This window comes from Calonectris borealis, chromosome W (assembly GCF_964195595.1).
Source record: "Calonectris borealis chromosome W, bCalBor7.hap1.2, whole genome shotgun sequence".
Lineage (NCBI taxonomy): Eukaryota > Metazoa > Chordata > Aves > Procellariiformes > Procellariidae > Calonectris > Calonectris borealis.
In genome coordinates this window covers 54,219,265-54,244,995 of record NC_134351.1, presented here as the reverse complement: position 1 = coordinate 54,244,995, position 25,731 = coordinate 54,219,265, and the positions used below count along the sequence as shown (strand labels likewise).

General features: G+C 46.2%; 1 protein-coding gene and 1 pseudogene across 1 annotated transcript; both read right to left on the bottom strand.

The window, feature by feature from the left end:
• Positions 1–419: 419 nt before the first annotated feature.
• LOC142074720 (small ribosomal subunit protein uS12) lies at positions 420–2,891 on the bottom strand. The gene is made up of 4 exons (XM_075135547.1): positions 2,784–2,891; positions 2,065–2,224; positions 1,045–1,165; positions 420–612 (listed from the first exon to the last, which is right to left on the bottom strand). Exons 1-4 carry the CDS (start codon positions 2,785–2,787, stop codon positions 466–468), a joined length of 432 nt encoding a protein of 143 aa, XP_074991648.1. The 5' UTR covers positions 2,788–2,891; the 3' UTR covers positions 420–465.
• A 5,233-nt stretch (positions 2,892–8,124) lies between these two features.
• LOC142075052 (small ribosomal subunit protein uS12-like) lies at positions 8,125–16,282 on the bottom strand (annotated as a pseudogene).
• Between the last annotated feature and the right edge of the window lie 9,449 nt (positions 16,283–25,731).

The window sequence follows — 25,731 nt, the reverse complement described above, 5'->3', positions numbered from 1 at the left end:
TAGTTATTATGCTGAAGTAGCCTTCATGGAGACACTGGCAATCAAGGATGGTGCACAAAGCACTAAAACATCCTTGCATTCTATGGAGCAAGTCTCTGAAGTTCCTGGCAGGTAGGTAGCTGTGTAGTTCCGCCAAACACAAAGGTAAATTTGCAAACACTTAAGTGCTTATTAAGCTCACCTACTGGTTATAAAGATGCTCTGGCTTTCTTCTGTCAGTCTAAAGCAAAGCTTTCTTACAGAAGAAAACACCATCTGCAAACATACAAAAGAATGACAGCATGCCCTGACATCTGTGAGTTATGTCACTCGCAGATACCACATTAAAAAAAAAAAACAAAAAAACAAAAAAAACCCAAAACCAAAAAAACACCACAACAACAACCCCCCACATCATAAGCCTTACATAACAAGTATAAGAGTTTTTCCAATTACAAATTTTATTTATATTCTTGGCACATCAATTTATGATCTTGGTCTCTCCTTCTTGCCCTTGTATAAGGCCAACAGAGAAACATTGGCTACTTTGACAACCTTGAAGCGAACTCCAGGAATGTCACCAACAGCATGACCCTTCCGACCAAAACCAGCAACCAGAACTTCATCATTTTCCTAGAATGAAAGACAGTGCAAATACAGAGCTATAAACATTAAACCTGTACATACTTCTAAATTAATTTACATTAAATTTGAGCCACATCACAGACTTTCTAAGGAAAGGATGGAAAGACAGTAAATACTGAAGTCTATTGATAGATATACATGAATTATGGATTATCCCCTTCAGTATTTTGGAGAAGGGAAACATAAGCTGAGGTGTCATTTAGCTTGCAGGAGTACTACTGAGGACCAGCTTACCTTAGCAAGTGAAAAGTACAAAACCACCTCTGGCATTTCTCATCTGCTTCTGCAGATATAGCATTAAGATATACACAGTTCAGAATGCCATGTACCCTTGTCTAGCCATCACCTGATTCTGTCAATTATGTGTTTCTTTACTTTCATACACAGCTTTCTACAGGTTGTTTCTTGAAAATTATTCACCTCAATGAAGTTCAGGCAACCATCATTGGGAACAAAAGCTGTTATTTTTTTGCCATTCTTGATCAGCTGGACTCTGACACACTTCCTGATGGCAGAGTTAGGCTGCTTAGCTTCTACTCCACTAAAACAAAAGTGCATGAAAATATATTAGCAAATATCTGTTTGATAAATTAGCAGATATTCATTACAATACCATGAATCACTATGTTATTTTGTACTAACCATAAGGTACATGTGTATTTCAAAAGCAAAAACTATTAGTGATCTACTTAGAGCTATGCAATATCCAAAGACTTAATTAGTTCCTAAAGAGAGTAAAAATCAAAAGCAAGTCTTCTAGAGACAAATACTAACTCAGTAATTAAAAATTTGGAAAAGAGAAAGAAACAACTTGGAGTTCCAAGAGTATCCTAACAAAACTTGTAAGTTACTAACAAAAAGCTAGAACACAAGTAGATGGAATCTTTGATACTTGCTGACTGCATCAAACAAAGCACACACACTGAAACCCACCCCCCCCAAACTAAACTTAAATGTAAAGTAAAATTATTCTTCTAAAGGTTATATACAACTTCAAAACCAACACTTGAGTATATGAGAACAAATACCTTTCAGCATTGTCACCTAAAAAAACCAACTGTTTTCAATCTAGTACATAGAAGCTACAAAATAATAAAAATTTGTCATACTTCAGGTAGAAAAACTCTAACATATTTAGAAAAAACAACTTAGAGGTGTTTCTTCTTTAAAGTCACATATGGGATCTTTCAAAGGTCCCAAATTACCAGGAATTTTCCTGGTAACTCCAAGGACTACAACCCAGAATATCCTACACTCTGCGTTAGGTGGCTGTGGGTCAGACACAAGCACCAGGTGCTTGTGCCACGACTTAGCTCACTGCTGAGAACATGCTCTCGCATACTCCTAACCCGGCACAAGCACAAGCTATCCCCATCCCACGGCAAACTACCCCCAGCGCCCGCGAGGCCGTAAAGGCACACTCCGGGGAGTTTTACCCACACTTTTTCCAGAACAATTCCCTTGGCGTGAGAAGCGCCGCCGAAGGGGTTGGCCTTCAGCGCAGTGCCCAAGTGGGCCTTCTTATACTGTTTGTCGTGCCACTTCTGATCGCGGCGGTGGCTGCGGAGTTTCCGAGCGGTACGGAGCCCACGGCACTTCCCTAGAAAACACCGGCAGAGAGAGCTGGAGGTCACCGAGCAGCTTCTGCCGTCACCGCCCCTCGCGGGCCTCGGGAAGCAACCCAGCGGCGGCCAACGGCCGCGGGGCACGCGAGACCGCAGACCTCCTCATCTGTATGTGTATGGGGTGGGGGGGGGTGGGTGCACAACAGGGACCGACAGTATCACTACCAACAGGCAGCAAGGGGGAGTAGGGGAGAAAGGCTAACGGAGGCGCTGCTAACACCGAAACCTAGGGACGTCGCGAGGGCCCAGAGCCAGTGGAGACTCGCGGGAAAGTGAGGGGGAGCGCTCTGGGTCCCCTCTCCGCGCGCGCGCACACACACACACACTCCCCCCCTCAGTCCCAGTCCCCCCCAAGGTCGCCGCTACGACAAACACACACACTCCCCCCCCCCCCCCCCCCCCCAATCCCCCCAAGGCCGCCGCGACGACACTCTCCCTCTCATCCCCGTACCCCCCCAAGGTCACCGCTACGACTCTCGCGCTCTCCCCCCCCCCCCCCCCCGTACCCTCCAAGGTCGCCGCTACAACACTCACCCATCCTGCCGCCACGCCTGTCAAGCCGAAAAAAGAGAGGCCCATACTGCGCCGCGCCGGTTAGCTGCGGCTGCAAGGACCCGCGTTGGGGTGACCATGTCGCGCCTGACTGGAAACTCCCATCCGAGACCAGCACCGGTCGCCACCACTCGCGTGAGGCTCCCCCGAGGAAGGGGCTGTGACAGGCCCGCCCGGGGGGCGTCCCCGTGTAGCTGCAGAACCAAATCACCCCGCAACCCCGCACACCGAGGCGGGAAGAGGGGATAAGTAGCTCTACTGTCACTTCTAATTTTAGCAGTACACCCCGCAGTCCTTGGCTGGGCACACAGCCTGTGCCGTTGTGTAACGGCAGCCATTACCCGGTGGCGCGGGGGCCGTCGTTCCTCAACGGTGTGAGGTGAGCACCCACAGCAGCAGAGAATTTCTTTCCCTCTTGGAGTTTAAAAGCAGGTGATGACATCTCGATACCAGTAGTGTCTTGTCTTTTTTTCTTTCTTTAATCTAGTTTCTTTGGGAATTACAGACCTCGTTAGGGAGGGAAGCTGGGAAAAGCACTGATGTCATCTTCCTTACTGAGGTGAGAGAGTAGAATGAAGTACTCAAGCTTCTCTATAGAAGCAATGCAAGAATTAAACTTCTCTTTCCTACCTCTTGTCAAACACATCTGAAGTCATCATCATTGTTCCCCACATTAGGGAACTAGATCCTGGCTTTATGTAACTCGTTTGTTCTTTTGTGAAACTGGTAACACAGCAGGGGGTGAGGTGTTTGTTTTAGTGTAAAAGCCTCCTGCTTATTAGCATTAGCCCAGGAATTAGGAACCTGGGTTTAGTTTTCCTGTTCAACGTGGATTGCTCCTTTATCCAGTGACACAGAGATACAAAAATTGTAACTTGTAAAGGAACCAGAAGTCTAGATTACCGTAACCAAGTGCTACTCATGCTCCCCTTGTATTTTCTGTAGCATGATGGATGCTTACAATATTTTTCATAGTTAAGAGAAATGGAGAACAACTCCCACACACTATCAGTCTAGCAATTGGAACAGTTTTAGGCATGGAAGTCTTAAAAATGAAGGGGTTTTGACCCGATTAACCTGAGGAAAGAGGTGCATGTATAATACTGTTCATTGGTTTGGAGGGCATGGTGACATCACTCTCATTTTTAATGGAATGGCCTCAACTAGAGCTTGAAAGGCCCCTTATTTCTGCCCTCTTAGAGCTCATTAAATTAAGTATGCAGGGAAACCCCTAAGTTAGAATAACAGAATCATAGAATGTTTTGGGTTGGAGGGGCCTTCAAAGATCATCTAGTCCAACCCCCCTGCCATGGACAGGGGCATCTTTCACTAGATCAGGTTCCTCAAAGCCCCATCCAACCTGACCTTGAACGCTTCCAATGATGAGGCATCCACAGCTTCTCTGGGCAACCTGTTCCAGTGTCTCACCACCCTTATTGTAAAAAATTTCTTCCTAATGTCCTATCTAAATCTACCCTCTTTCAGTTTAAACTGTTGCTCCTTGTACTGTCAGTACAGGCCCTGGTAAAAAGTCTCTCCGTCTTTCTTATAAGCCCCCTTTATATATTGAAAGGCTGCAATAAGGTCTCCCCGGAGCCTTCTCTTCTCCAGGAACTCCTACACCTTCATCAGATTTATGCAGCAGACATGTGCCAAGCTGTTCACAACACGAGCAAAAGCAGAAAACTCAAGAATGGTATGTTTAGAATGAACTAGGAAGATAACCAAGGAGTTTAGATGGTATCTGAGTGTGCTGGTTTTGGCTGGGTGTGGTGGTGCATTCCCCCCTCCTGGGCCGCTCCACAATCTCAGAAACTCCCGTTAAACCTTGGCCTTGGTGCAACAAGTCAGGCGGTGAAGCGTCCCTTTACCGTATCAGGAACTCTTGCATAGCTGAGGTTGGGGAATGTACTGATCGTACCAGAAACTTCCGCTGCCTGGCCCAAGTGGGGGACGAGAGCAGGGATAATTGTCATCCCCTGATACCCTTATCTGAGTTGCAGCTCAAGTGGAACGATACCATTGTTACTGAAACCTTGAGAGTTTTGACAGGTGACTAAAGCCAATCATCTTGCGACCCTGTAAACAGTGGTCCCAAGTGAGGCCCTTTGAGCTCTCCTGGACCGCAGCGGTCTGCACCCAGCATCTCCCTCTGAGTGGAACGCTTCTCAGAACTCGCGAACTCTTGAGTTTGTGATGTTCAGAGGACCGTCGCCAACTGACGATGGGACCTGGGCTGCAACACTCCTCGACCGAAACACTCCTCGAGGCTCAACCCTTTGCCCATTGAGAAATGCCAAGACATTTGACGTGAGTATTTCACTGAACTCAAGGGGAATTTTTAACAGGTATACCTTTGTATATTTATCTATTTTTTGTGTCTGTGTGCGCGTGTGTGAATTGATGGAAATACCCGCTAGCATATATAGTCTGCTAAAATCTTATGATCTATTTTAAGATTGGGAATGAACCTTAGACTACTGCTAAACACATAGAATCCCTTAGACATATACCGTTTACCAAGTCTGGGACTAGGGGTAGGTCCAGACGGGTCTACTCTGAACTCTGTGACTCAACAGGAGGGTCTCCTTACCCTTTTTGTATTAGACATAAACTGTTGTCCAAGTCTGAGACTAAGATTGGATCCAGCTGGGTCTTCTCTGAACCTCGTGACTCAACGGGAGGGTCTCCCTTAACCTTTTCATCCTCGGCCTCTGTCTAAATCATTCCAACTCAATTCTAACACAATATCCTGGTTTCATCTGGGATAGAGTTAATTTTCTTCCTAGTAGCTGCTACAGTGCTGTGTTTTGGATTTAGTATGAGAATAATGTTGATAACAGGCTGATGTTTTAGTTGTTGCTAAGTAGTGCTTACACTGGTCAAGGACTTTTCAGCTTCCCATGCTCTTTTCCTTTGTATGCTTCATCCGTGTAGTAAGTGATAGAGTGAACCTTGCCATTGAACTCTGTTAAGTTGCGCTTTCATAAATTTCTATTTAAATCACTTTCTGCTAATACCTTTGACAGTGATTCTTTGAGTGGCCTCTAAACCACTCATTCGCGACACTGGGATAGAGTTAATTTTCTTCATAGTAGCTAGTATGGGGCTATGTTTTGGATTTGTGATGAAAACAGTGTTGATAATACAGGGATGTTTTAGTTATTGCTGAGCAGTGCTTACACAGAGTCAAGGCCTTTTCAGCTTCTCACAGCACCCCACCAGCGAGCAGGCTGGGGGTGCACAAGAAGTTGGGAGGGGACACAGCCGGGACAGCTGACCCCAACTGACCCAAGGGATATTCCATACCATATGACGTTATGCTCAGCATATAAAGCTGGGGGAAGAAGAAGGTGGGGGGACGTTCGGAGTGATGGCATTTTGTCTTCCCAAGTAACTGTTATGCGTGATGGAGCCCTGCTTTCCTGGAGATGGCTGAACACCTGCCTGCCGATGGGTAGTAGCGAATGAATTCCTTGTTTTGCTTTGCTTGTGTGCACGGCTTTTGCTTTCCCTATTAAACTGTCTTTATCTCAACCCACGAGTTTTCTCACTTTTACCCTTCTGATTCTCCCCCACATCCTGCTTGGGGGAAGTGAGCAAGCGGCTGTGTGGTGTTTAGTTGCCAGCTGGTGTTAAACCACGACACTGAGCAAGGATTTCTTACTGCGCTGTTGGACTTAAATACCTACATTTCCCCTAAATCTTTTAGTGGATCTAGACCAGGGTAAAATTCTGCAACAGAAACAAGCATTTATTAATTTTGAAAGCTACTTTTAGTCAATACTGCCAAACTCTAGCATTCTGCAGATGCCAACTGAACAGGCACAGCTCCCTCATCAAGGAATCCATTCCCTAAAAGAAAACACATTCATTTCCTTTTTTGGGATTACTGTGAAGGGGCAGTAATTAGACCCGAATGTATATTTAGTAACGCAACCTATGTTTACAGCTTAAATAGAAAACACATACTTTGTGTGTTTTCAAAAAAAAAAAGAAAACATATACTTTGTGTTTTTTCAAAAGCAGCAGGGCTGCTTTTCTTTTTTACATTCAGTCTGGATAGAATAATCAAGTCTGCACATTAAAAAAAAAAAACAACACCACCAACAGTCCCCCTCCCAAACTCATCAACAGTTTCATTTTGCTATTATAAAAAGCAAATATCTTTAGAAAATGCAATCCTAATTTGGTAATTTTAATAATAGGGAAATTAAACTAATAAAATTATTACAGCCTTGCTTTACAATCTTAATGTTAGGAACGTTTAATATTTAAAAGCTGACTAGGAAGGAAATAGGAGAATGAATAAAATTAATATACTGAAACACACTATGGCTTTCAGTGCACAAAGCAAACAAATATTCACTAATGTGTTAAGATCCTCCAGGAAAGAAATTATTTGAGATGATGGTATTGTAGGTTTTGCTGTTTCTTTTTAAACTTCTGTAAGACTTTGAAGAACATGGTCAAATGGAAAAAACCCCAAACCTGTCATATCAAAAGTTTTTCAAAATGAGTTATACTTGTCTGATCCAAAACCAGAGAGAAGCGGTCAGTTTTATTTAGTCATCCATAGCAAAAACATTCCCTCAGATATGTCACCCAACATTTACTAATACACAGAGTATATATTTGTATATACAAACCATTCATTGTGGCACAGAAAACCAAACAAAGATGTGGTGGGTTGACTTTGGCTGGCTGCCAGGTGTCCACCAAGCCACTCTATCGCTCCCCTCCTCAGTGGGACAGGGGGAAGAAAATAAGATTAAAAACTCACGGGTTGAGATAAAGGCAGTTTAATAAAGAAAAGCAAAGGCCGTGCACGGAAGCAAAGGAAAACAAAAAAAAGATTTATTCTCTTCTTTCCATCAGCAGGCGATGTCCAGCCACTTCCTGGGAAGTAGGGCCTCAGTACGCATAGCGGTTGCTTAGGAAGACAAACACCTTAATAACAAATGCCCCCCCTCCTCCTCCTTTCTCTTAGCTTTTATTGCTGAGCATGACGTCATATGGTATGGAATATCCCTTTGGTCACTTTGGGTCAGCTGTCCTGGCTCTGTCCCCTCCCAACCTCTTGCCCACCCCCAGCCTACTGGCCTTTGGGGGTGGGGGGGTTGGAGAGACAGCCTTGATGCTGTGGGAGCACTGCTCAGCAGTAGCCAACACATTGGTGTGTTATCAACACCCTTCTACAACTACAAAGCACAGCACTATGAGGGCTGCTATGGGGAAAGTTAACTCCATCCCAGCCAGGCCCAATACAAAATATTTATCAAATTAAAATGTTTATTAGTAATCTAGCTGGCACAAAAGGAATTTATGATCTTGGCCTCTCCTTCTTGCCCTTGTACAAAGCTAATAGAGGTCCATGGGACCTGACGAGATCCATCCACGGGTCCTGAAGGAACTGGCGGATGAAGTTGCTAAGCCACTATCCATTGTATTTGAGAAGTCGTGGCAGTCCGATGAAGTTCCCGCTGACTGGAAAAGGGGAAACAGAACCCCCATTTTCAAAATGGGAAAAAAGGAAGACCCGGGGAACTACAGGCCAGTCAGCCTCACCTCTGTGCCTGGGAAGATCATGGAACAGATCCTCGTGGAAGCTATGCTAAGGCACGTGGAGGACAGGGAGGGGATTCGAGGCAGGCAGCATGGCTTCACCAAGGGCAAGTCCTGCCTGACCAACCTAGTGGCCTTCTATGATGGAGTGACTACATCAGTGGACATGGGAAGGGCTACCGATGTCGTCTGTCTGGACCTCTGTAAGGCCTTTGACACGGTCCCCCACAACCTCCTTCTCTCTAAACTGGAGAGGTATGGATTTGATGGGTGGACTGTCCAGTAGATGAGGAATTGGTTGGATGGACGCATCCAGAGGGTAGTGGTCAACGGCTCAATGTCCAGATGGAGATTGGTGACGAGTGGCGTCCCGCAGAGGTCCGTATTGGGACCAGTCCTGTTTAATATCTTCATTAGTGACATAGAGAGTGGGGTCGAGTGCACCCTCAGCAAGTTTGCAGACGACACCAAGCTGAGTGGCGTGGTTGACGCGCCTGAGGGACGGGATGCCATCCAGAGGGACCTGGACAAGCTGGAGAAGTGGGCCCGTGTGAACCTCATGAGGTTCAACAAGGCCAAGGGCAAGGACCTGCACCTGGGTTGGGGCAACCCCTGGTATCAATACAGGCTGGGGGATGAAGGGATTGAGAGCAGCCCTGCCGAGAAGGACTTGGGGGTACTGGTGGATGAAAAGCTGGACATGAGCCGGCAATGTGCGCTTGCAGCCCAGAAGGCCAACCGTATCCTGGGCTGCATCAAAAGAAGCGTGGCCAGCAGGTCGAGGGAGGTGATTCTGCCCTTCTGCTCTGCTCTGGTGAGACCCCACCTGCAGTACTGCATCCAGCTCTGGAGCCCTCAGCACAGGAAAGACATGGACCTGTTGGAGTGGGTCCAGAGGAGGGCCACGAAAATGATCAGGGGGATGGAACGCCTCTCCTATGAAGAAAGGCTGAGAGAGTTGGGGTTATTCAACCTGGAGAAGAGAAGGCTTCGGGGAGACCTTATTGCGGCCTTTCAGTCCTTAAAGGGGGCTTATAAGAAAGATGGGGACAAACTTTTTAGCAGGGCCTGTTGCGACAGGACAAGGGGGAATGGTTTTAAACTAAAAGAAGGTAGATACAGAATAGCTATAAGGAAGAAATTTTTTACACTGAGGGTGGTGAAACACTGGCACAGGTTGCCCAGAGAGGTGGTAGATGCCCCATCCCTGGAAACATTCAAGGTCAGGTTGGACAGGGTTCTGAGCAACCTGATCTAGTTGAAGATGTCCCTGCCCATGGCAGGGGGGGGGTTGGACTAGATGACCTTTAAAGTTCCCTTCCAACCCAAACTATTCTATGATTCTATTCTATGATTCTAAACACTGGCTACTTTGACAACCTTGAAGTAAACTCCAGGAATGTCACCAACAGCAACCCTTCAGACCAAAACCAGCAACTGGAACTTCATAATTTTTCTAGAATGAAGCAGTTATCAGGTTCTTAAAATAACTGTCAGATTTCATTCAAATAAGAACTCAAATAAGTAATTTAAGTCTGAAGAGAAAGACTTGCTTTGGTAAATTTATATGCATACATGCAGTGTAGTGTAACTACACTTTGAGTTTGCTGAAGTAGCCTCAAGTTTGAAAATTCAAGCTCAACTCTTTCATAGTTCACATTACTAAGTAGAAAAGCATAGTAGTTTTCCTATGATTAAGATCCCACAAAGCATAGTGCCAATATGATAGCTACTTCTGAGCACAGTTGCGCTAGGACAATGAACTTAATAGTACTAGGTTTAGACGTAAGTTATTCACCTCAATGAAGTTCAAGCAACCATTTTTGGGAATAAAGGCTGTTAATTTCTTTTGCTGTTCTTGATCAGTTGGACTTTGACACGTTTTCTGATGGCAGAATTGCACTGCTTAGCTTCCACACCACTGAAATTACAAAGAAATTGCTTTAAAAATCATCAATGTACTAATTCACAAAGCTTTAAGAAACTCAAACAGGTTCATTTGATATAGGAGTAAAATAGTACACCAGCAAAAATTTCTTCGAAGAGCTAAAGAAAGTCCCAGTCCCAAGCTTTGTGCAACTAAACTGTTAGTCCCTGCAGGCTACAACTAGATACTGTTTAATTTACTAGAACAGGAAATTCCCAGGCACTGAAGCACCATTGTCTTTAATGCAAAATGTCAGAATGGTCCCTACCATGCTTTCGATTTCTGTCCACTAAAATTCTCCCAAACAATTCCTGGTCATAGCTTGGGAGTAAGAATATTTCAGGGACCATTCCCAACAGCAGTCTGCAATAACTGCTCTCTTGGGCACTGGCAAAGAATTCACTAGCAAAGATGTAGCTGTTCCATGCCAATTAGTCTCAGTGCCAGGAATCTCCCTGGACAGTATTACTGTACAAATGTAGCCACAACAAACAAGTCTCCTCAGCCTACAGACATAGTTTCAATAGGCTATGGAGTTAATCTTCTACCTTTTCTTTTGTTTACATGTTCCTGGCCCTACTTAGATTAGGCGTTTAGCATTGAAATACTCAGAATTAATAATTCTGTAGGAAACCCATCTTAGAAGACTGTTGGCAACTGGGTGGAAATTAATTGTTTTCTCTGGAGAACTCTAGTACTGTTACATAACCACTTCTAAATTTAAATTGGTTTAGTTAGCTTAGCAGATAAGTCCCCAATCCCACAATTTATCTTAAAACTTACAGTATAATCTGATTTCTAATTTTTCTTATGAAAAGATTTCTGATGTCCCACAAAACTTTGTCCAGCTTTAAAATAAAAACCTAAACATTAAAATGTCAGTAACCAACCTCTTAACATTTTATATTCATTCCTTGTATCCTTGCATTCATTCCATGTATTATTGACTGCTTCCCTCAGCAGCTTTCTTCTTCTACCAGTCCAAGATTACAACTGTTTTCTAGAAAACATGTCTGTGTTTAAAAGAAAGTGTCCTCTTCCTTTATAAAGGAAAGATACTTCTTGAGGGTATCAGTGTATCCATGGTTGTTCTGGAGAGAAGGTACATTAAAAATAGTTCTTGAGAACTACAGGATCTATTGTCCTGGTTTCGGCTGGGATAGAGTTAATTTTCTTCCCAGTAGCTGCTATAGTGCTGTGTTTTAGATTTAGTATGAGAAGAATGTTGATAACACACTGATGTTTTAGTTGTTGCTAAGTAGTGCTTAGGCTAGTGTCATGGTTTAACCTGGCAGGCAGCCAAATACCACGCAGCCGCTTGCTCACTCCCCCCGCCCCCCAGTGGGATGGGGAGAGAATCGGAAGGGTAAGAGTGAGAAAAATTTGTGGGTTGAGATAAAGACAGTTTAATAGAACAGAAAAGGGAAAATAATACTGATAATGATAGAATATACAAAATGAGTGATGCACAATGCAGTTGCTCACCACCCGCGCAGACCGATAACCAAGTAGCGATCGCTACTTCCTGGATCATGCCCACCATTCATATACTGAGCATGACGTCACATGGTATGGAATACCCCGTTGGCCAGCTGGGCTAGCTGTCCTGGCTGTGCTCCCTCCCAATGCTTGATTTTTTTTTTTTAAGCTGAATGTCCTTGACTACCAGGGTACTTAGCAACAACTGAAAACATCAGTGTGTTATCAACATTCTTCTCATACTAAATCCAAAACACAGCACTAGGAAGAAATTTAACTCCATCCCAGCCGAAACCAGGACATCTAGTCAAGGACTTCTCAGCTTCCCGTGCTCTGCCAGGTACACAAGAAGCTGGGAGGGAGCATAGCCAGGACAGCTGACCCAAACCGACCAAAGGGATATTCCATACCATATGACATCATGCTCAGCATATAAAGCTGGGGGAAGAAGAAGGAAGGGGGGGATGTTAGGATTGATGGCGTTTGTCTTCCCAAGTAACTGTTATGCGTGATGGAGCCCTGCTTTCCTGGAGATGGCTGAACACCTGCCTGCCGATGGGTAGTAGCGAATGAATTCCTTGTTTTGCTTTGCTTGCATGCGCAGCTTTTGCTTTCCCTATTAAACTGTCTTTATCTCAACCCACGAGTTTTCTCACTTTTACTCTTCCGCTTCTCTACCCCATCCCACCGGGGGGAGTGAGCAAGCAGCTGTGTGGTGTTTAGTTGCTGGCTGGGGTTAAACCACAACAGCTATTCATGTAAGTGTAGGGCTCCACATGTTTCTTCTCAGAGACAGATTTAGGATTCAATTAAAAGAACTAACTCTTCATACAGGATTATTTGAATGATAAAGTTTAGAAGTGATTGTAAACAAGAGGAACTGGATAATATTACCATGCATAATTACCACAGGCACAATGAGAAAGTCAAATTTTGTTTTGAATATTTTCTAAAAAGCAGCTGATGAAGGCAATATTAGAGGCAGTCACGATAATCGGTTATGGCAGCTAAACTGACACAGGTTGAAGAAAAGATGTAAGTGATTGTACTGGTTTTGGCTGGGATAGAGTTAAATTTCTTCATAGTAGCTAGTATGGGGCTATGTTTTGGATTTGTGCTGAAAACAGTGTTGATAACACAGGGATGTTTTAGTTACTGCTGAACAGTGCTTACACAGTGTCAAGGCCTTTTCTGCTTCTCACACTGCATGGCCAGCGAGTAGGCTGGGGGTGCACAGGAAGTTGGGAGGGGACACAGCTGGGACAGCTGACCCCAACTGACCAAAGAGATATTCCATACCATATGATATCACACTCAGCAATAAAAGCTGGGGGAAGAAGGAGGAAGGGGGGGACATTCGGAGTTATGGTGTTTGTTGCATGGGGTTGTTGTGACCCAAGTGCAGGACCCGGCACTTGGCCTTGTTAAACCTCATACAATTGGCCTCGGCCCATCGATCCAGCCTGTCCAGGTCCCTCTGCAGAGCCTTCCTACCCTCCAGCAGATCAACACTCCCGCCCAGCTTGGTGTCGTCTGCAAACTTACTGAGGGAGCACTCGATCCCCTCGTCCAGATCGTTAATAAAGATATTGAACAGGACCGGCCCCAGTACTGAGCCCTGAGGAACACCACTCGTGACCGGCCGCCAACTGGATTTACCTCCGTTCACCACAACTCTCTGGGCTCAGCCGTCCAGCCAGTTTTTTACCCAGCGAAGAGTGCACCTGTCTAGGCCGTGAGCCGCCAGCTTCTCCAGGAGAATGCTGTGGGAGACAGTGTCAAAGGCCTTACTGAAGTCCAGGTAGACCACATCCACAGCCTTTCCCTCATCCACGAGGCGGGTCACCTGGTCATAGAAGGAGATCAGGTTGGTCAAGCAGGACCTGCCTTCCATGAACCCGTGCTGGCTGGGCCTGATCCCCTGGTTGTCCCGCACATGGCTCGTGAGCGCCCTCAAGATGAACTGCTCCATAATCTTCCCTGGCACCGAGGTCAGGCTGACCGGCCTGTAGTTCCCCGGATCCTCCTTCCGGCCCTTCTTGTAGATGGGCGTCACATTGGCAAGCCTCCAGTCATCCGGGACCTCCCCAGTTAACCAGGACTGCTGGTAAATGATGGAGAGTGGCTTGGCAAGCTCCTCCGCCAGCTCCCTCAGTACCCTCGGGTGGATCCCATCCGGCCCCATAGACTTGTGAGCGTCCAGGTGGCGTAGCAGGTTGTTAACTGCTTCCTCTTGGAGTATGGGGGGTTTATCCTGCTCGCCATCCCTGTCTTCCAGCTCAGGGGGCTGAGTACCCTGAGGATAACTGCTCTGACTATTAAAGACTGAGGCAAAGAAGGCATTGAGTACCTCAGCCTTATCCTCGTCCTTGGTGGCAACGTTCCCCCCCGCATCCAATAGAGGATGGAGATTCTCCTTGGCTCTCCTTTTGTCATTAATATACTTGTAAAAGCATTTTTTGTTGTCTCTCACGACAGTGGCCAGGTTGAGTTCTAGCTGGGCTTTTGCCTTTCTAATTTCCTCTCTGCACGACCTAACGAGATCCCTGTACTCTTCCTGAGTTGCCTGCCCCTTCTTCCAAAGGTGATAAACTCTCCTTTTTTTCCTGAGTCCCAGCCAGAGCTCCCCATTCAGATGAAAGATTAGATTTCACTTGCACTTTTTCTAGGACAATTTCCTTGATGTGGGAAGTGCTGCTGAAGGGGTTGGACTTCAGTGCAGTGCCCAAGTGGGCCTTCTTGTACTGCTTGTCATGTCATTTCTGGTCACGGTGGTGGCTGCAGAGTTTCCGAGCAGTATGTAGCTCATGGCACTCCCCTAGAAAACACAGTTTGGTACCAGACACTATGATTGGTATGGACAAAATGGTGATGCTAACAAGCAGCTTAGGGTACAGCTCTGTAAGGGGAGGCAGCTGCAGGCTGGCCTGGGTGCTGTGCTATACACACAGGCTGGCACAGCAGCAGGGCAGCGGTGGGTGTATCCCGCCCCCCCCCCAGTGTCCACACCCAGGGGAGACTGGTCCCAGCATCCCTGGGACAAGTAGCCTGGGCCAGCAGCTCGTCTGTGGACACTCACTCAAGGAGCCACATGCTGCTGCCGAGCCTGGGTGGGGAGTGCCAACAATGCACCATTGCACCGGCACCAAGCTCCCGGACCCATCCCCTCAGGTGCCGGTACGCTGCCAGAGCTGTTGCGCTCGTTCCTGCACTGAGACATGAGCGCAAAGCCACTCCTGCCAATCGCTTGGGAGGCTGCCAAAACAGAGCTGCTTTCGACAGGGAAAGGCTGAAGAAGTACAACTCCCACAATGCCTTGTGTGACTCCCACCACTTAGGCCTCATTTTGCCCCACTGTCGTGGGGTGACCTTGGCTGGCTGCCAGATGCCCACCCAGCCATTATCTCACCACCACCCCCAACAGGATAGGGGGAGAAAAGAAGATGAAAAAGCTTGTGGGTTGAGATAAAGACAGGGAGATCACTTACCAATTACCGTCACAGGCAAAATAGACTTGACTTGGGGAAATTAATTTAATTTATTACCAATTAAAATAGAGACGGATGGTGAGAAACAAAGATAAAAACTAAAACAACACCTTCCCCCCACCCACCCCTTCTTCCCAGGCTCAACTTCACTCCTTCATTCCCGACTCCTCTACCTCCTTCTCCTGCCACCCCAAGTGGCACAGGGGGAATGAGGAATGGGGGGTTGCGGCCCATACATAACAGTTTGTCTTTGCTGCTTCTTTCTCCTCACACTTTTCCCCTGCTCCAACGTGGGTCCTATCCACGGGCTGCAGTTCTTCAGGAAAAACTCTGTTCCAGCATGTGCTCTCCATGGGCTGCAGTCCTCTTAGGAGAGGCTGCTCCAGTGTGGGGTCTCCACAGGCTGCAGTTCCTTCAGGGAATATCCACCTGCTGCAGCATGGGATCCTCCATGAGCTGTAGTGTGGATATCTGCTCTGGCATGGTCCTCTCTACGGGCTGCAGGGAAATACTTGCTCCACCATGGTCTTTTCCACAGGATGCAGGGGAATCTCTGCTCTGGCACCTGGAGCACCTCCTCCCTCTCCTTCTCTGACCTTGGTGTTCGCAGGGTGGTTTCTCACACTTTTTTTCCTCACTCCTCACACTGCCATGTGGCGTTTTGCCCTTTCTCAAATATATTTTCACAGAGGCACCACCAGCTTCACTGATTGGCTCAGCTGTGTTCTGTGGTGGATCCATTGCCCTGACCTCACAGAGGCCACCCCTGCAGCCCCCCCCACTACCAAAACCTTGCTACATACACCAAATACACCCCACCCTCTGTACCTCAGGATCTTCCTCCAGTGCTCCCTGCCAGGCAGTGGTGTGGCATGGCATAGTCCAGCCCTGCCCCGCCCCTCTCCCCTCCTCGCCTAACAGCCACCTGAACCTTCTCGTGGGAGCCCGCCATCTTATAGGGGCAGGGGAATGAAGGGGAGCTGGGCTCACCCACCTTCTAGGAATGATCCTTTTGTAATCATGTTGTCAGCTTTATTCACAGATGCTTCCTCTTCATGAGGGGAGGGGACTGCCCCTGCCTCACCTGCCCCGTCTGGTGTCATGGCTTTTTCATAGACACCCTCCTTTACCTTCCTTACTTGCTGGAGGGACTGGGTGAGTCCCCCAGCAAGCTCCTGCTGTGCGGAGGCCCACTCTAAGTCTTGTCACCTCTTTCTCCCACAAACCGCTTTCATAATCCCAGAGTTTCCTTTGCAGTGGTCACTCAACATACCCTATCTGCTAGTGTGTAAAATCCTTTTGGTGTTTCCTCATATTCTTCTTCCAGCTGGTAGAACAAAAAAAGCAGGTTGGAGCAAAAAGGGAAGGAACCTTATTGCTGTGACTATGTGTCGTGGTTTAACCTGGCAGGCAGCCAAATACCACGCAGCCGCTCGCTCACTCCCCCCACCCCCGGTGGGACGGGGAGAGAATCGGAAGGGTAAGAGTGAGAAAAACTCGTGGGTTGAGATAAAGACAGTTTAATAGAACAGAAAAGGGAAAATAATAACAATAACAATAACAATAATGATAATGATAATGATAATGATAGAATATACAAAATGAGTGATGCACAATGCAGTTGCTCACCACCTGCGCTGACCGATAACCAAGTAGCGATCGGCACTTCCTGGATCACGCCTACCATTCATATACTGAGCATGATGTCACATGGTATGGAATACCCTGTTGGCCAGCTGGGCTAGCTGTCCTGGCTGTGCTCCCTCCCAGCCTCTGCTTGGTAGCATGGAAGCTGTCCTTGACAGGGTACTTAGCAACAACTGAAAACATCAGTGTGTTATCAACATTCTTCTCATACTAATTCCAAAACACAGCACTAGGAAGAAATTTAACTCTATCCCATGGCAAATACTTCTTTTCAAACCATCATTGGGTGTGAAACAAACAAACTAGACTGTATGACTGCCACTGTTACATTTTGTTGGGATCTCCCTTTGCAGTGATAGACCCAGCTTATAATATAAACTGATCTTTTTTTTTTTTTCCCCTGAACATAGGCCAAGAATCAGTAGCCTCATTGTTTATAGGTCTGACAGTCTCCATCCCCACAGACCAGTTTGCAGTAGGGGTCCAACTGTGTATGGAGATTTCTCAGAATAGGATAGGATTCTTTGGGGTAATTAGGAAAGGTGCTAGGAATAGAAGGGAGGCAGGAAAGAGTTGTAACAGGATTAATTATTGCAACATCCCAGCCTGCATGGTGGAGATGAAGGTTGAAGGGCCTGTGGGCAAATTAGTTGCCCAGAGAGGATTTTGTTAGAATTGAGACAAGCTTTTGCTATATATTAAGGCCAATTTTCTGTCCATACTTGTGTTGGATTTCAGGGATCAATTCACTGTGAATATATCTGAATCAGAACATTGCATGTCTCAAAGTATAAAAATAGTAATAATATATTAAGTGCTTATACCTAATACAGTGGTTGCCATCTACTTTGAGACATGTTATTTTATAAGCTGCTCAGTTCATGGTGACCTGATGTGTCATCTGAAGGTAATTGTAAACCATGTTGAAAATAAATTGTGCCTTTGCCTGAGGAGATGCTAGCCAAAGAGATAAATTATCCATGTTTAAAATTATGTCTGCAGTCTTATTCATTGCATGCAAACTCAGTATGTGTATAATCATTGCAGCATCAGGCAGAGCAGCTGTCATCTCTAGGTCCCCATCAACTTTTTTGTAATCATCCTGTTTGACAGAGGGTTTGCTGGATTGTGGTGACACATTTGGGAAAGTGTGGGAAGCCAGGAATACTGATTGGCTAACCTACCAGTCTCTATGATTTTTTGCTTCACAAACCTCACAAAACTGTGAGCCCTTATGCTGAATATAATTGCCGACTGCTTTCTTAACTACCTTTCTGCAAGATGGATAAAAAAAAAAAAGAGCAATGTTTTAAGCACGATAAAATCTCTTGCTGTGTCTCCTCTCTGGCTGCAATATATTTTGCAGTAGAAATGTTGGAATTACCACTATACTAAGAAAAAAACATCCGAGCGATAGCTGCTTTATCATCACAGGATTTAATTTTTGGATGAAGAGTAATCACTAGCAAAAACTTATTGCCAGATGGGGAGAACATGATGATAAACAGCTGTTTAACCTCCTTATTTGAAGTATTAGCCACTTTCAGCCTACCATAGCCCAACTTGTAAGATGTAAACAAAATTGTTAACTTCCCATTGACTTTGTCCTTCAGGAAGTTCATAGAATGTAATTGTGGATTTGAATGTGTCCTTGTGTGTTCCATAAAACAGTATTTGGGCTTTGCTCATGGTCCTCTGTTCACCTTTTGTCCGCTGCATATGTATGTTGTTGAAGAATAATGTGACTGACCAAGCTTTGTTATTTCAGTGCTTTGTTATTTCAAAGCTTGGTTTATTTCAAAGTAAAACACGCACATGTAAAATGGTGATTGGTCAACTCAATCACAAGAGCTCATCTAATCGTACACTTGTCAAGTAAAACTACTGCATATAGGGCTCCTTTCAAGAAGTTTTATTTGTAAACTCAGTAGTGGAGTTGTGGAGATGGTTGTTTTGTCATAATTCTTCAACAGAATGAAGTAAATGTTTAGGGTGACGACTTTGTTTTCAGTAGATCTCATTTCTCTTTAGATACCACACAAGTCTGTTTATTCCTGAAGCTGATAAAAAAGGAACATTTTTAAGAATTGTATCAAATGCTTAATATTATCAACAAGTGTCAAGAGGTAAGGAAAGGCTTTTTCTTCATGCTCTTTGTCTCTCAGTATTTCAGATTATGACTGCTGATTACAGTATTAGTGTTTTCACTGATTTATGCTGGTTCAACCTAGGTTAGTAATTTGGCATTACATATTTTCTTGGTTGTCTGCAAAAAAACTTATTTTTGAGCAAATTAACATGTACTTTTCCCCTCTTTAAATCTCTGAGACAGTGCTCAAATAAGGCCACTTTCCCTCTAAAAATTGGTAGCACCATGGAAATATACAGACCGGAAGTGCAATTAAAGATACATTCTGTTGGCAGAGAATGGACTACAGGACATTTTCTTGGATTCAGCCCTTAGTGACTTAGTTTAGCTGTCGTCTGCCAAATGTTGTTTATACTACCTTCTCTCTCTTTCTCCCCACTCAGAGGACACATGATCTGTTTGTTCATGTCATATTGGTTTATATTCCAGAATTTTTCTTTAGAATCATAGAATCATTTTAGGTTGGAAAAGACCTCTAAGATCATCGAGTCTAACCATAAACCTAACACTGCCAAGTCCACCACTAAACCATGTCCCTAAGCACCACATCTACATGTCTTTTAAATACCTCCAGGGATGGTGACTCAACCACTTCCCTGGGCAGCCTGTTCCAAGGCTTGACAACCCTTTCAGTGAAGAAATTTTTCCTAATATCCAATCTAAACCTCCCCTGGCACAACTTGAGGCCGTTTCCATCTGTCCTATCACTTGTTACTTGGGAAAAGAGAACGACCCCCACCTCACTACAACCTTCTTTCAGGTAGTTGTAGAGAGCGATAAGGTCTCCCCTCAGCCTCCTCTTCTCCAGACTAAACAGTCCCAGTTCCCTCAGCTGCTCCTCATAGGACTTGTTCTCTAGACCCTTCACCAGCTTTGATGCCCTTCTTTGGATGCGCTCCAGCACCTCAATGTCCTTCTTGTAGGCAGGGGCCCAAAACTGAACACAGTATTCGAGGTGTGACCTCACCAGTGCCGAGTACAAAGGGACAATCACCTCCCTACTCCTGCTGGCCACACTATTTCTGATACAGGCCAGGATGCTGTTGGCCTTCTTGGCCACCTGGGCACGCTGCCGGCTCATGTTCAGCCGGCTGTCAACCAACACCCCCAGGTCCTTTTCTGCTGGGCAATCCAAATGGACCGTGACACTGCGTCTCTGCACCCTCAGACAGTATCTCTGTATTCCTCCCAGGTTACTTGTCCCTTCTTCTACCTTCTGTATACTTCCTTTATTTGTTTAAGTGTGGCCAGGAGCTCCTTGTTCATTCACGCAGGCCTCCTGTCATTTTTGCCTGACTTCCTGCTCGTTGGGATGGACCACTCTTGAGCTTGGAGGAGGTGATCCTTGAATATTAACCAGCTTTCTTGGGCCCCTCTTCCCTCCAGAGCCTTATCCCAAGGGACTCTTCCAAGTAGATCCCTAAGAGGCCAGTGTCTGCTCTCCACAAGTCCAAGGTTGTGAGCTTGCTTTTCACCCTCCTCCCCACCTCAGGATCCTGAACTCCACCATCTCATGGTCACTGCAGCCAAGGCTGCCTTTGATCTTCACATCCCCAACAAGACCCTCCTTGTTGGTCAGTAGGAGGTCCAGCAGAGTACCTCTCCTTGTTTGCTCCTCTATTACTTGGGTCAGGAAGTTGTCATCAACGCACTCCAGGAACCTCCTGGATTGCTTATGCCCTGATACATATCTGACAGCACATTGGGGTTTGGGTAGTTATTGACTCCACAGATGAGTGGTTCCACAAGAGACATTTTCTCAGTTTACTGAAAAGAAGTTTTAAGTCTATAGGGTCATTGTGGTTATTGTTGTAATGGTGTTGCTATTATTATTCTTCATACTGTGCTGTACAAATATTGCACTAGCAGTAACATGTCCCAGTCCTTTGCAAAGCAACAGAATACCAGGGTTGACTGTGCTTCTTAGAGGGTTATGTCAGCATCAATTTATGCCATGCATTGTCTGGAGTGGGGTTTTGCTGCTTTGCAAAGCTCTTAGAATATATTCAAACTTTAATTTAACTGTTAATTTGTATTCTAAGATTTTTTATAAGTCTCAATGCTACAAGTTTATATAAGCTCTACTGGTAATATCTGCTGTATTGTATATTGATTAGAAATAACAAATAATGCCTATAGCTAAGAACTGAAAAATAAATCTAGATGAAGTTTAGATAAACTAATCTCAGAGAAACAGTCCATAAACTAACAGTCTTGACGTAGGGATTGATTTTTCAGCTGATTTTTTCCTCCCCCACAATGAAGTCCTTTTGTTAACACATTGTACTAGTTTCGGCTGGGATAGAGTTAAATTTCTTCCTAGTGCTGTGTTTTGGATTTAGTATGAGGAGAATGTTGATAACACACTGATGTTTTCAGTTGTTGCTAAGTACCATATGGTCAAGGACATTCAGCTTCCCATGATCTGCCAAGTGCACAAGAGGCTGGGAGGGAGCATAGCCGGGACAGCTGGCCCAGATGGCCAATGGGGTATTCCATACCATGTGACGTCATGCTCAGTATATGAATGGTAGGCGTGTCCAGGAAGTAGCGATCGCTACTTGGTTATTGGTCAGCGCGGATGGTGAGCAACTGCATTGTGCATCACTCATTTTGTATATTCTATCATTATTATTATTATTATTATTTTCCCCTTCCTTTTCTGTTCTATTAAACTGTCTTTATCTCAACCCACAAGTTTTCTCACTCTTACCCTTCCGATTCTCTCCCCGTCCCACTGGGGGTGGGGGGAGTGAGCGAGCAGCTGTGTGGTGTTTGGCTGTCTGCCGGGTTAAACCACGACAGTCCTTGTTGGCGCCCAACGTGAGGCTCAAAGGGTTGAGATAACGACACATCTGACCCGAACGGGTTAAAACAAATTGTTATAAGCATTCATTATATCAGTGTCCTGGTTCCAGCTGGGACAGGGTTAACTTTCTTCCCAGTAGCTTGGGGGGTGTGCTGTGTTTTGGGTTCGGTGTGAAAGGAGCGTTGATGGCCCATTGATGCTTTGGCTGTTGCTGGGTGATGCTTGCACCGGGAGGGGGGAGCACATCCGGGGTGGTGGACCCAGCTGGCCAATGGGGTATTCTATACCATGTGACATCACGCTCAGTATAAAAACCAGGTGTGGGGGGGGGCTCGCCCCCCGTTCGTGACACGCGGTCAGCGGTCGGTGAGCGGTTCTGTTGTGCATTGCCTGCTTTGTGTATTCTGTTATTGTTGTTGTTCTCACTGTTATTATTACTGTTCTACTTAGTTTTATTTCAATTATTAAACTGTTTTTATCTCAACCCGGGAGCTTTCCTACTTGTGCCCTCCCAATTCTCTCCCCCATCCCACCGGGGGTGGGGGTGATCGAGCGGCTGCGTGGCGTTTATTTTTGCTGGCTGGGGTTAAACCACGACAGTCCTTTTTGGCGCCCAACGTGGGGCACGAAGGGTTGAGATAACGACAGATTATTTAGAACATATTAAGGAATTTATATCTGGTAACATATTCGTTTGTTCTGCACCATGCTCTTGTTTTTACTGTACCTGTTAAAAACTGGAGTTGGGTTTTGTAGTCTGTTGTGCTCTGCCGTGATTAATGATGTTTTGCCTGGGAGATTTGTTACTAAAACGCTGACATTGGGGGTTATTTGGTATTTGGGATTCGTAATGAAGCCGTTTCTGCATTTTGGGTACCACCTCATGGAGACCATTAGCAATTATACCTTTTCCTCCGAGAGATTTTTTATGGAGGAAATAGAGGATGGCACCCTCACTACCTTCATCTCCTTTGTTAAAATAACTTGCCAGTACCTTGAACATCCCTGGGTAGTTAAGATACATCTCTTGGTACTCCTTGGGAATATTGTTGCGGTTTTATCCAAGGTTAGTAAGCAATTTAAGAATGTCATCCAGAGATCTGCCCCAAGGTTGGATAGTTATGAGTGGCAGGGCGAGTGGGATAGCATGGGCAAATGCCTAGGGCGATGGGCACCCCCAGTGTTCTGGAACTTTACCCCTGAACAAGTGAAGAACCCTGAAAAATTAGTAGAATATTTGGAAGAAGTATGCTGTCACCCTGGCCATTCCAGGGAGACGCAAATTACTGCAATGTGCTGGGGCCTGGCCCACGCCTACCGAGCCCTGTTTAACACCACTCAGAACCCCCAAGGGGAAGGAAACGTCTCTGCAGCTGATGACAAAGCAACAGGCCCTGCGGCTACCCCACCCCCCACGGCAAGCACAGCGGCTCCCTCACCCCCCAGGGCAGGCACGGCAGCTACTCCACCCCCTGCGATAGAGAACCAACCCCTGCCGGTATCAGTCGCCCCTATACAAAAAAGAAAATGCACAAGAAAATCAGCTCGTCTAGTAAGGGATGAAGATGAACCAGGGCCATCACGAGAACAGGAGGAGGAGGAGGCAGAACCCGTAAATGAGATGGTGACCACCCGATCCCTATCTCTGGGTGAGCTGCGAGATATGTGAAAAGACTTCAGCCGTCGTCCAGGCGAGCACATTGTCACCTGGCTGCTCCGGTGCTGGGATAACGGGGCCAGTAGCCTGGAATTAGAGGGTAGGGAAGCCAAGCAGCTAGGATCCCTTTCTAGGGAAGGGGGCATTGACAAAGCAATTGGACAAGGGGCACAAGTTCTCAGCCTCTGGAGGAGACTCCTGTCAGGTGTGAAGGAAAGGTATCCCTTCAAGGAAGATGTTATATGTCACCCAGGCAAGTGGACCACCATGGAAAGAGGTATCCAGTACCTGAGAGAATTAGCTGTGCTGGAAGTGATTTATGATGACCTGAACAACGAGCAGTTATCCAAAGACCCAGATGAGGTCAAATGCACCCGACCCATGTGGCGGAAGTTTGTACGGAGCGCACCAGCGTCACATGCAAACTCATTGGCAGTAATGACCTGGAGAGTTGGAGAGGAACAAACAGTGGATGAACTGGCTGGCCAACTCCGGCAATATGAAGAAAGTCTCTCTTCCTCCCTACGAGCCTGTGTCTCTGCTGTGGAGAAACTGTCTCAGGAGGTCCAGCAACTCAAAGAGGATATGTCCTGCTCCCCCCCTGCACGGGCCAGTGTCTCAGCCATTAGGAGCAAACGTCCCTCTGCTCAAGAGAGGAGACATCGTGGGTACACACCCCGGGGCACCCTGTGGTTTTACCTGCGTGACCACGGAGAGGACATGAGGAAGTGGGATGGAAAACCTACCTCAGTCCTACAGGCACGGGTACATGAGTTGCAAGGGAAAACAACCACAAAAGGGGGTTCTTCCAGGAAAACCGCTGCTCCAGTCTCCAGTGAGTTCCCCAGACAGAGTAGAAGGGCTGATTCCACTTCCGACCTTAACAAAGGGACTTCTGACTCATACTTACAAGAAGTAGATAGCGAATATGATGACCAGGACTAGAGGGGCCCTGCCTCCAGCCAGGTGGAGGAAAGGGACAACCGGGTTTACTGGACTGTGTGGATTCGATGGCCTGGCACATCAGATCCACAAGAATATAAGGCTCTCGTAGACACCGGTGCACAGTGTACCCTGATGCCATCAAGCTATAAAGGGGTAGAACCCATTTGTATTTCTGGATTGACAGGGGGATCCCAAGAGTTAACTGTGTTGGAGGCGGAAGTAAGTCTAACCGGGCATGAGTGGCAGAAGCACCCCATTGTGACTGGCCCAGAAGCTCCGTGCATCCTTGGCATAGACTACCTCAGGAGAGGGTATTTCAGGGACCCAAAAGGGTACCGGTGGGCTTTTGGTATAGCTGCCCTGGAGACGGAGGAAATTAAACAGCTGTCCACCTTGCCTGGTCTCTCAGAGGATCCTTCTGTTGTGGGGTTGTTAAAGGTCCAAGAACAACAGGTGCCGATCGCTACCACAACAGTGCACCGGCGGCAATACCGCACCAACCGAGACTCCTTGATCCCCATCCATGAGCTGATTCGTCGACTGGAGAGCCAAGGAGTGATCAGCAAGACTCGCTCACCCTTTAACAGTCCCATATGGCCAGTGCGAAAGTCCAATGGAGAGTGGAGGCTAACAGTAGACTACCGTGGCCTGAACGAAGTGACGCCACCACTGAGTGCTGCTGTGCCGGACATGCTGGAACTTCAATACGAACTGGAGTCAAAGGCAGCCAAGTGGTACGCCACCATTGATATCGCTAATGCCTTCTTCTCCATCCCTTTGGCGGCAGAGTGCAGGCCACAGTTTGCTTTCACTTGGAGGGGTGTCCAGTACACCTGGAACCGACTGCCCCAGGGGTGGAAACACAGCCCTACCATTTGCCATGGACTGATCCACACCGCACTGGAACAGGGTGAGGCTCCAGAACACCTGCAGTACATTGATGACATCATCGTGTGGGGCAACACAGCAGAGGAAGTTTTCAAGAAAGGGGAGAGGATAGTCCAAATCCTTCTGAAGGCCGGCTTTGCAATAAAACGAAGTAAGGTCAAGGGACCTGCACAGGAGATCCAGTTCTTAGGAATAAAATGGCAAGATGGACGTCGTCAGATCCCAACAGATGTGATCAATAAAATAACAGCCATGTCTCCACCAACTAACAAAAAGGAAACACAAGCTTTCTTAGGCGTTGTGGGCTTTTGGAGAATGCATATTCCAAATTACAGTCAGATCGTAAGCCCTCTCTATCAAGTGACCAGGAAGAAGA

Coding starts and splice junctions, on each gene's coding strand:
- LOC142074720 (XM_075135547.1), bottom strand. Junction 1,166..2,064: donor GGAATTGTTCTGGAAAAAGT/GTGGGTAAAACT, acceptor CTTTTGTTTTAG/TGGAGTAGAAGCTAAGCAGC. Junction 613..1,044: donor GTTGCCTGAACTTCATTGAG/GTGAATAATTTT, acceptor CTTTCATTCTAG/GAAAATGATGAAGTTCTGGT.